This window comes from Benincasa hispida, chromosome 5 (assembly GCF_009727055.1).
Source record: "Benincasa hispida cultivar B227 chromosome 5, ASM972705v1, whole genome shotgun sequence".
Lineage (NCBI taxonomy): Eukaryota > Viridiplantae > Streptophyta > Magnoliopsida > Cucurbitales > Cucurbitaceae > Benincasa > Benincasa hispida.
The window spans coordinates 52,404,643-52,418,086 of NC_052353.1; the positions used below are offsets into that span (position 1 = coordinate 52,404,643).

The window sequence follows — 13,444 nt, forward strand, 5'->3', positions numbered from 1 at the left end:
ATTATAAGATGTATGATATAAAACTTATTAGCTTTCAATAAAAATACTCTACAAACTAATTTCTTGTCGGATTGACAAACTTAAGACTCGTTTGGATTGACCAAAAGAAAAATGTTTTTCAAAAAATTCATTTTTTATTTAAACCATTTTGATAAAAGCTATTTAAAATGAACTTTGAATGTGTTTCAAAAACTATTTTGAGTGGTTGACAAACATATCAATTGTTTTCAAAATGGCTTATTTTAAAATTAAACACTTGAAAAGATAATTCAAATATACCCTTATTCAACGATTATTCTATACAATGATCGAACTTAATTTTGTGGAAAAGTTAGTTTTATTGAAAGAAAAATTTAGGAAATTAGCCTACTAAATAACTAATATTTCATAAATGTCCTAAAATTTAGTAATATTTTATAATTAAATTTCAGCAATATTTTGAGACGTTTTTAATCTTATAATAGATTCTCTCTCATCTTTTAAGTATGAAATATTTTAAAATAAAATTAAAAAAAAACATTATGGTGTTAATATTTATTATTAGAGGTCATTTGTTTTTTTGGAAATGTAGATAACTAAAATCTTACATGTCCGAAATTATATATAATAGGAATTATAAATGTCCAACATCTTTAGATTACCATGTTTGTTTTGTAGAAATAATTTTATAGATATCTGGAAATGTTTTGATAACTATGTTTGTTTCCTAGGCTTTTTACTCGAGAATGTCTTAAATTTACATAAAGTTCCAAGAATGCCCTTACGACTATTTATTACTTTATAATTAATTTGATATAATTTAAACTTATATAACATATTTGTTTTATCGATTTGAATTTCTTTTAAAATCAATACAATTTATATTATTTTAAAATGTCATTTTTCTCAACAAAATAATATATCATAATTTAAGATTTTTTATAAAATAAATATTAATTTATATTTATATCTGAATATATTGCTAAAAAATAATAGAATTATGATATAACTAAAATTATATGATATACATAATTGACATTATTCATTTTAATTACATAATACAAATGAAGATTGATATATATATATATATATATAATAAAATAAAAATGAAAGGAAAAAAAAAAAGAAAAAAAAAAGTAAAATGGAGATGCTCTCAACTCGAGAATCTGATATAATAGCAAATGTGGTGATTCTTTCTCTACCATACTTCAATGCAGTCTTTACATCTTTGAAAGTTTCTGGTAGAGAATTCAATAATATGAATGTTTCATTCTCTTCTCTAATGTTATCTCCAATCAATCTGAACTCAGAAGATAGCCTCTTGAACTCATTAAGATTGTCCGTGAGGGATTTTGCTGGATTTATCTTATACGTGAAGAATCTTTCCCTCAAGAAGGCTTTGTTGAGTAGACCTTTGTTGAGATAAATTTCATTCAACTTATTCCACAGGGTATAGGCTGTAGGCTGATCCACAATTTTCCTCAAAACACTGTCTGTGATATTGATAACGATGGTTCCATATGCATTTGATTCATAGTCTCTTTGTTTGCCTCAGAAAGTGTTTCAGGGTACTTCGCAGGGTCCGTAATGGCCAAATTTGCCTTCTACTGCCCTAGAACTGCTTTAATCTTTGCTTTCCACAATTTAAAATATGTCTTGTCGTCGAATTTCTCAATCTTATATCTGTTAGTTGCTACGGGTGAGCATGTTAGACCGAAAAATGGATAAGACTGACCCAAACCGACCGAAATGGAATCATCCGGTCGGAATTCTAAATAAATCGACCGGGGTCGATTTTTTGTTTTTTTAACCGAGGGTATCGGCGGTCGATGTGCATAATGGGTCGGGTCTCGACCCGACCCGACCGATTTATTAAAAAAAATTATTAGATTTTACTTTTAGCTTTAGGGTTTAGTTTTACTTTAGTCTTCTCTTCTTCTTTCTTCCGCAATCGGAACCCTTAGCCCGCTGCATGCAAACTGTCTTCTCTTCTTCTTTCTTCTGGCAGACGCACAATCCACTCCGCACGCCAATCTTAGTTGGTTGTCTTGTCCCCGATCTTCTTTCCTTCGTTCTAGCCGGCAGCTACAAGTTTCGTTCCAGCCGCCGGCAGACTTCGTTCCCTTCCAGCCGCCGGCACTTCCAGCCCAACTTTCTTCTTTCTTTCACAGGTCCGTATCTTCATCTTGATATCTTCCATTCCAACCGTTTCAATGTATTGTAGATTCCAGGCTTTTCAATGTATTGTAGATTCCAGTCATTTCAATGAAAATTAGTTTGATTTATGGATGTGTGGGTAGTGATTAACTGATTATAATGTATTCATTGTATTGTAGATTCAAGATTGTACACACTGCACAGTGGCCAAAAAAATGGAAATTAGTTTTGTTGAGTTTATGTAAAGCTGAAATACTTTGAGTTTTTGTGAATTGTGTGATACTGACGTTTGATATATTGTGGTTCAGCTACGTGGATTCAACAGATATGGAGTTTGATGGAACTACAACTGATGCTTCAAAAATTGAACGAGATGTAGAAGAAACGGATGCCAATACAATAAATATCGTTGATGTTGATTCAGGAAATGAGACATCAGATGTTCCAAATCCACCAAAAAGAAGGAAGGCAGTGAAAAAATCCATGGTTTGAGATCATTTTGAGAGGCTAAAAGGTGATCCTAAAGACCCTCATACTCAATGTAAGTACTGTGGAGTTGTCTATGCATGTCATTCCAAACGTAATGGTACTGGGACTATGAAAAATCATTTGAAAAATTGTAAAAAATACCAAAAAAGAGATCCAACCCAAATGACATTAGCTTTCAAAACTAAAGCCAACGACAATGTTGGGGATAATACGTCAAAACTTATATGTGAGTCATATAGTTTAGAGAGTTGTCAGGAAGCGTTGGTTGAAATGGTAATTGTTGATGAATTGCCATTCAAGTTTATGGAGGGTAAAGGATTTAAGAAATTTATCGATAGATTAACATGTGCAAGTAAACCTAGATTTGTTGTTCCGTCTCGATTTACTGTGGCTAGAGATGTGCTTAAGTTGTATGTTAATGAAAAAAAAGCATTTGAAAGACATGTTTGTGAACAAGAAGTATAGAGTTTCTCTTACTACGGATTGTTGGACATCGGGACAAAATATAAATTATATGGTACTAACTGCCCATTTCATAGATTTTGAGTGGAGATTACATAAAAAGATACTTAATTTTTATCCAATTGAGAATCATAAAGGTGATACTATTGGTAAAACCATTGAAAAGAATTTGGAGGATTAGGGCATTGAAAGGGTAATGACTTTGACTGTTGATAATGCAAGTTCGAATGACAATATCATTGCTTATCTTCTGAAAAGATTCAATAAGGGATTATTGTTTGGTAGAGAATTTCTGCATGTTCGTTGTTGTGTTCATATATTAAATCTCATAGTATGTGATGCTTTTAAGGAACATAATGATTTCATTGAAAATATTTGATATGTTGTACGATTTATAAGATCTTCTCCTGCACGTTTTTTGAAATTTAAAAACTGCATTGAAATTGAAAAAAAAATCTTCTAAGAGTTATGTGTGTCTTGATGTTCTTACTAGATGGAATTCTACATATTTGATGCTTGAGGCAGCTATGAAGTTCGAAAAGGCTTTTGATAGATTAGAAGATGAAGATGTTTCTTACAGACACGATTTGTCACCAAATAAGGAAGATTGGACAAATACTAAGATGTTGATTAGGTTTTTAAAGGTCTTTTATGATGTGACATTGAAAATTCCAGGGTCTTTATACACCACTTCGAATATGATTTTTCATCTGGTTCAGAATTGTATATGTTTGAATGCTGGTAATGCAAATGCAATGCTAGTTGGAATGGCCAATAGCATGAAGGCCAAATTTGAGAAGTATTGGGGAACAATGAAAAAATAAACTATTGTTGTATGTTGCTATTGTGCTAGATTCTCGAAAAAAGCTAAGGTTTGTATCATTTTGCCTTAAAAAAATTTTTGGGCCAGAGGTTGCCAAATCTATGGGAAATGTAGTGAAACAATATTGTAGACATCTCTTTCATGAGTACAGTATTACCCATACTCAGAGTGGGAATGGGAGTGGGAGTGGGAGTACTACTACTAATACACCAATTGTCTCAGCCTCGAAAACCATGATCGATTGTGATCCAACTGAAAAAGTGGGTGAACACTTTGTCTATGATACAATTGATCTTGATTTTGAAGGCGATGAGACTACACCTTTCGAACAGGGGTCAGAGATTGATATTTATTTGTTGGAAGCAAATGTTAAGAATGAAGGTGATTTTGACATACTTCAATGGTGGAAGAGAAACAGTCATCGGTTTGAGGTTCTTAGTCGTATGGCTAGAGATATTTTGGAAATTTCAGTATCTACTGTAGCGTCTGAGTTGGCTTTTAGTACAAGAGGACGTGTTGTTGATTCATCACGTTGTTCATTAGCTCCAAAAACAGTGGAGACTCTCATTTGTACTCAAAATTGGCTAAATTCTGGTCCAATAGATCTTAAAGTTCAGCATTACATGGAAGAAGCTTCATCATTTGAAGAAGGTATTTATTCATCATTTGTATTTTGTAGTTGTAACTTGTTATATTAAAATCTTAATGAGGTTGTCTTTCTCTTCTTAATCTTAATTATATAGGATTCAGAGCGGTTATGGACAATGAAAAAGGCATTCAAGACCTTCCAGATTTTACAAAGTTGCCAGTTATCGATTAAACATTTATCATTTGATTTTATTGTAATTTGGTTGTATTTGACAATTCACTTTATGTTTTGTTGTATTTGACAATTGACTTTATGTTTTATTGTAATTGGGTTGTATTTGACAATTGACTCTATGTTTCTATTTGTGACGTACACTCTCGACTCTCATATTAGTTTTGTTTTCATTTATATATGTGATATGTATTAGAGATTCTTTAAGCAATTAAGTGAAGCGAACAGTAACACAATCTCAAACAATGGACATGTTAATCCTTAAATATTAAGGGTTGTCAAATCAAATCATATCAATATCTTATTTTTAATATATCATATCAATATCTTATTTTTAATACCTCTAGGCTCTATCCTATAGTATTAAAATAATAAAATATGAAATAGTATCTTGAATTCTGAATCACAATCACAAATTAAAAGAGAAAACTAAACATGAATGATAAGGAAGTTAATAAATAGTTGATTTTTTATTTGTATTAAAAAATTGTTATTTACAACGATAATGATTTATAACTAAATATAACTTCTACCTAATAGCAATTTTTCTTAGAATTTTAATAAATAAATATAATTTATTTTAAAGGAAGAAAGAGGGAAAAAAAGGGAAAAAAATTTCCGACCAAAATCGACTGACCGACCGATCGGTTGGCCGATCGTGTTTCTATTTAGTCGACGGCCAAGACCGGTTTGGGCTATTCCAAATCGATTCTGGTCGGTTCGGGGTCGATCTGGTTGAAAAACCGACTCCGACTAGCCGATGATCACCCCTATTCTTGCTCTTCAAGATTGATTATTCTAAATCAAGAATTTAAATCTTGGAGTTGCCTTGAACTGTTCACTGAGCTCTGATACCACTTGTTGTCCCAGATGACTAGATCTTCATGTTAATAACCACAATACACTCAGTTTTAACGGTTGATAACGATTCAAGAGTTAAGGGAGATAGAATGTAAATGCTCAAAAATCCTCCTGTCGTTTACCAAAAGTCTGCACGATCGTGTAGACGATGCACCAATAACTAAAAGATAGGCCAATTAAATAGACGATGGGAGGAAACATTAAACGATCGTGTAGATGACAGTTGACTGAAGTTAGACGATCGTTTAGACGACAGTTGAAGAGCTAAACGAGCGTATAGACGATTGCGCGCGGAGCTAAACAATCGTGTACACGATGCAATAGGGACTACACGATCGTGTAAATGATGCCTTAACAAAATCTAAATGATCATAGAGGAAGAAGAAAAGACACAGGAGTTTAAGTGGTTCGGCCAAAGGCCTACGTCTACTGTGCAAATTGGGAGGTTCTCTTTTATTATTCTTCAAAGTATTACAGAACGAAATGTCTTGCTCTCTCGATTACAATTCACTCTTACATTAATCTCACGATTTATTTCGTTTATATATGTGTAGGCGATTCAGTCAACGATGATGAGCTCTAGTGGTTACAAGATCTAACAGAAAGAAGACGACAACCGTTCAACTGCTAGCTGCATTGTTCTTTCTTGATTTCGAGTCTTTCTGAAACAATAAACTTTTACAACTTACACAAATTAGTGGAAGCAAATTATTACAAATAAGTTCTAAGTCAGACTATCAAATCCGAAGAGAAACATCATTTGATGTCGTACGCTAGAACGCGAAACATCACTTTCTTCAGAACTATCACTTGATCCTTCATCTAAAAATAATTATTTTAAATGCTACAATAACCAGTCTAAATTGATTTATTTTTAACTTTTGAAAACATGACTATATGATTTTGAAATCACTTGTTGTCCAAGCATCAAAGTCCAAAAGGTCAATTTATCCAATAATTTTTTTGTTTATAGCCTACTATCATTTAGATATATATAAGGATTTTATATTTTTTTTTTAACATGAAGAAATCTATAATTTGTATTATTTTACAAAAAAATCCCAGTTACTAGCAGAAAAGTTTTTTTTTTTTTAATCTAAAAACTTTTCAAAAACATGGTGTATTGTTTTTTTGTTTTTTTTTTTTTTTGAAAATTGATCATAACTATAAATATATATATTATAATATTAATATATACATAATAATAATGGAAGAATAAATAATAAATGTCAATGGTCCCCTTGAAAAAATAATGGAGTTCACCAGGCTGGGCTCATAAATATTGTCATCTTGCATCTCAAAACATTTCATGAGAAATTTATAGCTATTAATTTCTCTAATTGAAATGTTTATTGCAATACATTTACAGATTAAATTATGCTCTGTTTCCTAAAGCCAATACCAATTTTCTTGCCATTCTTCTCTTTAGTTGCTAATTCCATGTAGTTAGCAAATATGGTATATGTCAACCGCTTAGAGGTGTTCAAATAACCCGACAATTCGAACAATCCAGACTACCCAATCCAAAATGTAAGAATTGAGTTAGGTTAGTTTTGTTTCTAGGTTGGGTTGGGTTAAACATTTTCTATTTTTGTTGGGTTGGGTTAGGTCGTGGATTGACTAAAAAGAAATTTGGGTTAACTCAATCCAACCCGAGTTTTATAGATATATATACTCTTTGTTAAAAGTTTAATTATTTGTATTGATTAATTTGTGAATTTTTAATATTTTTTCTTTTAAAATTGTTAGGATATTTGTCTTTGTTTAAAGTTTGCAATAAATATCATAAATATTTGATATTTAGCATTTGAATTTGGTGAGATTTTAGTTATTAGTCATTTGTTGTATATAAATTTATATATTTTTAATTAAAAAGAAAAAAAATAAGTTATAATCCGACAACCCAACCCAACCTAAATCGAATTTTAAGGGTTGGGTCTGTCTCTTATACACATCTAGATGTGTATAAGAGACAGAATTACTACTAATCAAAATATAAACTTCAACATACTTAATAATTTTAGGAAAAAAAAAACTTATTTACAAATATAGTAAAATGTCATTATCTGTCAATGATAGACAAAGCCCAGAGATAAACATTAAATAGATAAACAGTGATAATAGATATCGATAGATGTTGATAAACATCCATCCGTCAATAATAGATATTGATAGATGTCTATCAACATATCGATAGATGTCTATTAGCATATCACTAATAAACAGTGACATTTTGTTATATTTAAAAATATTGTATTCCACTCACAAGGTAATATTACATATTTGTCAAAATGAACATAACTCAATTTTTATAAAGCTTATATTATTGATGTCGAGGTTAGAGATGTGATTCTCTCACTTTATGTCCCGAGGAAAAAAAAAAAAAAACCTCATGTCACCTATTTGAGAAGTAAATTTATCTTTGGTTTAATTCTAAACATTAGATAATAGATATTGTTTTCTAAACATATATATAAAAGATTTTTTTTAAAAAAAACAATATAAATTATTTATTTCCAATATGATTTTAGAACCATACTTTTTTAATCATTATTATGTTCTTTCTTGCTATTGAAAGTTTTTTTTTCTTTTTTAAATAGAATATTACAATTCCATGAATGGATGTAGATTCAAATCTAAAGACTATTAATAGTTTAAATTTCAAATTCAGTTCATGAAATTTTAGATTGGTATGTAATTAACCTTTGAACTTTTTTTTTTTTAATAGACTGGTGAATTTTGTAAAGTGTCTACATTTTAAAACGTGTAAACTTTATGAATTTATGTGACATAAAATTAAAAGTTTAAGATCCTATTAGATACACTAGTCAATTTATAATTAACAATTTTATTAATTTTAAAATAAATTTCAAATATTTCAATGAATTATTAGAAAAAAAATCTATAGTTATAGATTATTAGACACTTTTAAGATTTAACAACTTATTAAATACAAAATAAAATTAAAAAAATATAAAAAGTTGTGGAAAAAGTTATTAGACTGAAAAGAAAAAATTTAAAGAGTAAGATTGTAACTTTACTTATATTTTAATCATGAAGCTTATATTTTAGCTGGCAAAATTAGATTTTTTTGGTTAAAAATGAATGGTCAACTATCAAAATCCATCCAATATTACTTTATTCAATTTGAAGCTTATCACCTTTTGAGGGTAATTTGTATTAAAGTTTTGCAACCATAATGATTAAAAAGTGAGTTGAATGTAAATTTTAGAGAATTATATTTTTAAAGAAAGCAATAAAAAAGTACGGATTTAATCTTTAATTTTGAAATTGATAATATATACTTGATACTAGTTTAACAATACTCATTTTGACTTTTTTAAAATAAAATACTTTCTTACGACACCGTGAGAAGTAGCTATTAACACCAGGTTCAAATTCTTCGATCCTTGCATGTTCTTACAAAAGTTTTGGAAATTTCATCTTTTTAATCTCTGAATTTTCAATAATAGGTGTATTTAGTACCTAAGATTTTAAACTTTATATTTTTAGTCTTCGAGTTTTAAGAATAGGTTTACACATTTCTCAACATATATTTTTTAAAATTTAAATATTGACTGGAAATTTTAAATTAAAAAATAAGGTTAAATTATATAAAAAAAAATACTTGAACTTTGTAATTTGTTTAAAAAAGACCCTAACACTTTCAAAATTTGCAATATGACCTCTGAACATCATAAATGTTTCAGAAATACCCTTGGTGAGTAGAAATTATTTAGAATTTGGATGGAAATTCAAATAAGAAAGGTGTGGTAGGTGACATAGAACGCAAATTTAGATCACCACATCATTTTAGATCAACACATAGTTTTAAGTCTTGATTTTATGCTCAACATTCTAAAAGATTTATACCCTAAGAATAGTTTTGAACCATTTACGAAAATTTAGAGATAATATTACAACTTTTGAAATTACATTGTTACTTTTTAAACAAAGAAGAAAGTTCGAGGGTATTTACTATAGTTTATCCTCAAAATAATAACTAGTGAAAAAGAGAGAAGCGAGGGTGGTGGTTTGAGGAAGAAGAGAGTGAAAATGCAATTTTATAATTTAAAATGTCATGTGAACATTTAAATTAATAAAGGAAATTACTCAAAGACATTTTTAAACTATTATTACAAAGAGAATTAAAATCGTACGATTTCAAACTTTGGAGATGAAACTCATCTATTACTAGAAATTTAGAGACTAAAAAGTCAATTCTTTAAAAGAAAAAGAAATTTGTAGTCATTTATTATAAGTCTTTTCATATGACCTAAATTTGGAATAGTTAATATCGTTTGTCCCAATTTTTGAAAATAATGAAGGACGAATATTTATAATTGTCAAAGTACATTAACAACATATTACTTATTAATATTGTTTCTCATACACTATTAATGAGAGTTTGAAGAGGAAAGCATGAGTGAGAGAGTAAAGAGGAGCATGACAAAGTAAGAGAAGACGAAGAGCCCTAATGTGAGAGTGCATTACATTGAATTTAATTGAATGCAAGTTCAAGGAAAGGAGGAGAAGCATGAGTAGTAACACGGAGAGGGAAGAGCCCAAGAGTGTGAGAGCACTACAATCAGGTCACCTAAATTTCACACTCTCTAAAATCGTGAGAAAGCAATATAGATAATTAACACACTCTTGATAGATTCTAACAATGGTATAAGGTCATCATTTATAATTTTTAAAAAGTGGAGCAAAACCATATTATGACTGCAAAATTAAGGGTTATGCTTAAAAAAGACTTCATTAATTATACATTGAGTATTGTTAGCCTAAAAAGATGAGGCAAATATCAATTTGTACTAATAAGCTTTAAGATGGATCAATATCGTGTGAAACTTATAATTTAAGTCAATTGAACTCCTAAAATTTCATAAGTCAATCAACTTAGACCATTAACTGCGATTATTACCTTTAAAAATCAGTCATGCATTAATTCTCAAATGTGAATACACTTTTTCAAATATCGGTTTAATTAAATAGACGATCGAAGTAAATACATGGACAATTTTAAAAGAAAATTCTGCCTCCAAGCCTAAATTAATTCATTTGTGAATGTTTATGAATTTTTTTAAAAAATAATTATAAGTTTTCTCCAAGCTTTACTAAATGAATGCAAAGAAAAGAATAATAACCAAGTGTATAACATCATTTAAAAAAGATTGCAAATATAGACAAATCTATCAGCGATAAACTTCTATCGTTGTAGACCCCTAAATCTATTAGACTTCTATTATTGATAGACTATTTCCAATGATATGGTCTATAGACTCCTATTAATAATATAATCTATCATGAATAGATTATTTAAATTTGATAATATTTATAATTTTTTTATATTTTGTTATATCTACTACTATTTTGAGTCTAATGTATATATTTATAACTGTCCCATTGTTAATTTATGGTTTTAATAGAAGGCAATTGTGTATATATATAATGTGATGTGAGTATTCTTTTTTTAAAAAAAAAAAATTATATTTTAAATAAAGTGAAGTGAGAAGTAGTACATAAGAACTAGAAGGGGCCCACGATAATCATCTTTCAACCCCCCGCCAAAACCGAATAAAACACCTTCTCATTGCCAAACACACCTCTCACTTCTCTCCCTTCTCACCGCCCTCCGATCACCGTCGTCACTCCTTCCACCGCCGCACTTCCATCGCCATGGCTTCCATTCCACGGCGGAGCTTTCTACCGACGCGGCCTCTCAACGACGCTCTCCCTGTCTCGCAGCCGGACTCCGCTCAAACCATACGCCGAAGGCTCTCTTCCATTTCCTTCAAGATCCAGCCGATTTCTTCGCCTGTTGTTTCCTGGCCATTTCGCAGATCCAAATCCGTGTCGTCAATGCGCGATTTCACCGGAAGTTCTCTCCGGAAGTGGTGGGATTGGGGATGGTCCTGGATCCTCTCTCGCAAAGCTGCCTTCACTAGAGATCTGGAGATGAACGATGAAGAAACTAAAGCTCTTGGATCTAATTGCAGAGGTAGTTTCAGACATCTTTTCTATAAGGTTAGGTCTGAGTTCCGTAAACTGATTCGATCTGATCGCGTCGGTCTTCCTCAAACTTTCAAATACGATTCGGTTAATTACTCGAAGAATTTCGATGATGGAGTGAGATCTTAGGCTCTATTTACACTGTAATCGAATTGAGGCTTTCGTATTGAATAATATGCTCTGTTTCAAGCTAGATTCAGGAAAAATATATAGGGAAAAAAGCTTCCAGTTCCGATTCCGGCCATGGAAGCCTCGCTCTGGTGATCTTTACTGCGATTGTAATTGCTGGTAATCGATTTGGCAAAATCAAGTTGTTCATCGTGTTCATTGATTCGTTCTTCGCTCGATCGGAACTTAGAAAACGTACATTTGATTGCTCGCCGGCCCTGAGGCGAAGAAGAACAGAGAGATTGTAGAGATCTTCTTCGCAAATTACGGAGATCAAAGAGTTTGAAGTACATAAGAATTCTACTTTTTTTTTTCTTTTTTCTTTTTTTTGGGTATAAGCAATGCAAAATTCCTTTGCGTCTGATTGTTTGCATAGTATTTTTCTTGCGTCATCCAATATAATTCCAATACTATATATTCTTTCTCTGCGCTGTTTTTGTTTTTGTTTTTTTCTTTTAGTATTTTCCTTTTTTTTTTTGGAAAAATACTTTTTGGTCTCAGATTTTCAGTAGAATTACATTTGTTATTTATGTTTCAAAATGTTATAGTGACTTTTGGTAATGGTTTTTGTTTTTAAAAATTAAGTCTAAAATTTTCATCATCAAATTTCTTCTTTTGTTATCTTACTTTTTATCTAGTCAAGTCAAAATTTAAAAATTTAAAAAAATAAAATTTTTAAAAACTTATTTTTATTTTTAGAATTTGACTAAGAGTTCAATCATTATATTGAATAAATATGTAATTTATTTTTAAAAAAATTGGAAGAAAATAATCTTAATTTTAAAAAATCAAAAATAAAAAGCTAAGACACAATTTGGTAACTATTTTGTTTTTTTGTTTTTATTTTTGAAAATTAAGTTTATGGATACTATTTCCACATCCAAATTAAATCAATCATTATACTTAAAAAGATGCAAATCATGGTAAGAAATGCGGATGAATAGGTTTAAATTTTAAAAATAAAATAAAATAACCAAATGGTTATCAAATGAGGTTTGTAGTTTTTACGTTTTGAGTTTGATTGCAATTTAGTCTCTAGATTTAAAAATTATATTATAATTTTACAATTGAATTATGAGTTTTGTTTCAATTTGGTTCTTAAGACTTTAGATTTACATTTTTAATCTTGATTTTTTTATTAATTATTCACTTTCAGGTTTCGATGTTACTGTTTATTAATTAATTTGAGAGAATTATGGAGTGAAATTTTTTTAATTAATTAATAGACATTAAAATTAAAAACAGAAAGTAAGTATTTATGAGAAAATTAAGGTTAAAAATGTAAATCTTAAAACGTATGGACCAAATTGAAATATAACTCAAATCTCAAAGATAAAGTTGTAACATTAAAATGTAGGGTTGTAGGGCTAAGTTGAAACCAAACTCAAAGCTTAAAGATTAAAAGTATGACATTTTGAAATATAGGAACCAACGAAAAATTAGAATCAAAACTTAAGGATCAAAATTGTACTTTTTTTCCCCTCTTTTATTAATAATATTTTATCAGTATTCTTAAAGTAAATCATATAAATTGACACTTGAAATGAGTGTGGTAATGACAGTTGGGATTGAGATAAATTTTGTTTATTTACTATTTTTTAGGTCTCAAATTTTTGTTCAACATTTTAACGATAGTTTTAAAATATTCATGAGAAGTCAAAATATATATA

General features: G+C 29.7%; 1 protein-coding gene across 1 annotated transcript; it reads left to right on the forward strand.

Annotated features, from left to right (window-relative positions):
- Positions 1–11,133: 11,133 nt before the first annotated feature.
- LOC120078122 lies at positions 11,134–12,198 on the forward strand. The gene has a single exon (XM_039032341.1). The coding sequence runs from the start codon at positions 11,274–11,276 to the stop codon at positions 11,733–11,735; it is 462 nt and encodes a 153-aa protein (XP_038888269.1). The 5' UTR covers positions 11,134–11,273; the 3' UTR covers positions 11,736–12,198.
- The last annotated feature ends 1,246 nt before the right edge of the window (positions 12,199–13,444 follow it).

Bases quoted from the DNA above. Each gene is read 5' to 3' on its own strand.
- LOC120078122 (XM_039032341.1), top strand. From the start codon at position 11,274: ATGGCTTCCATTCCACGGCGGAGCTTTCTACCGACGCGGCCTCTCAAC.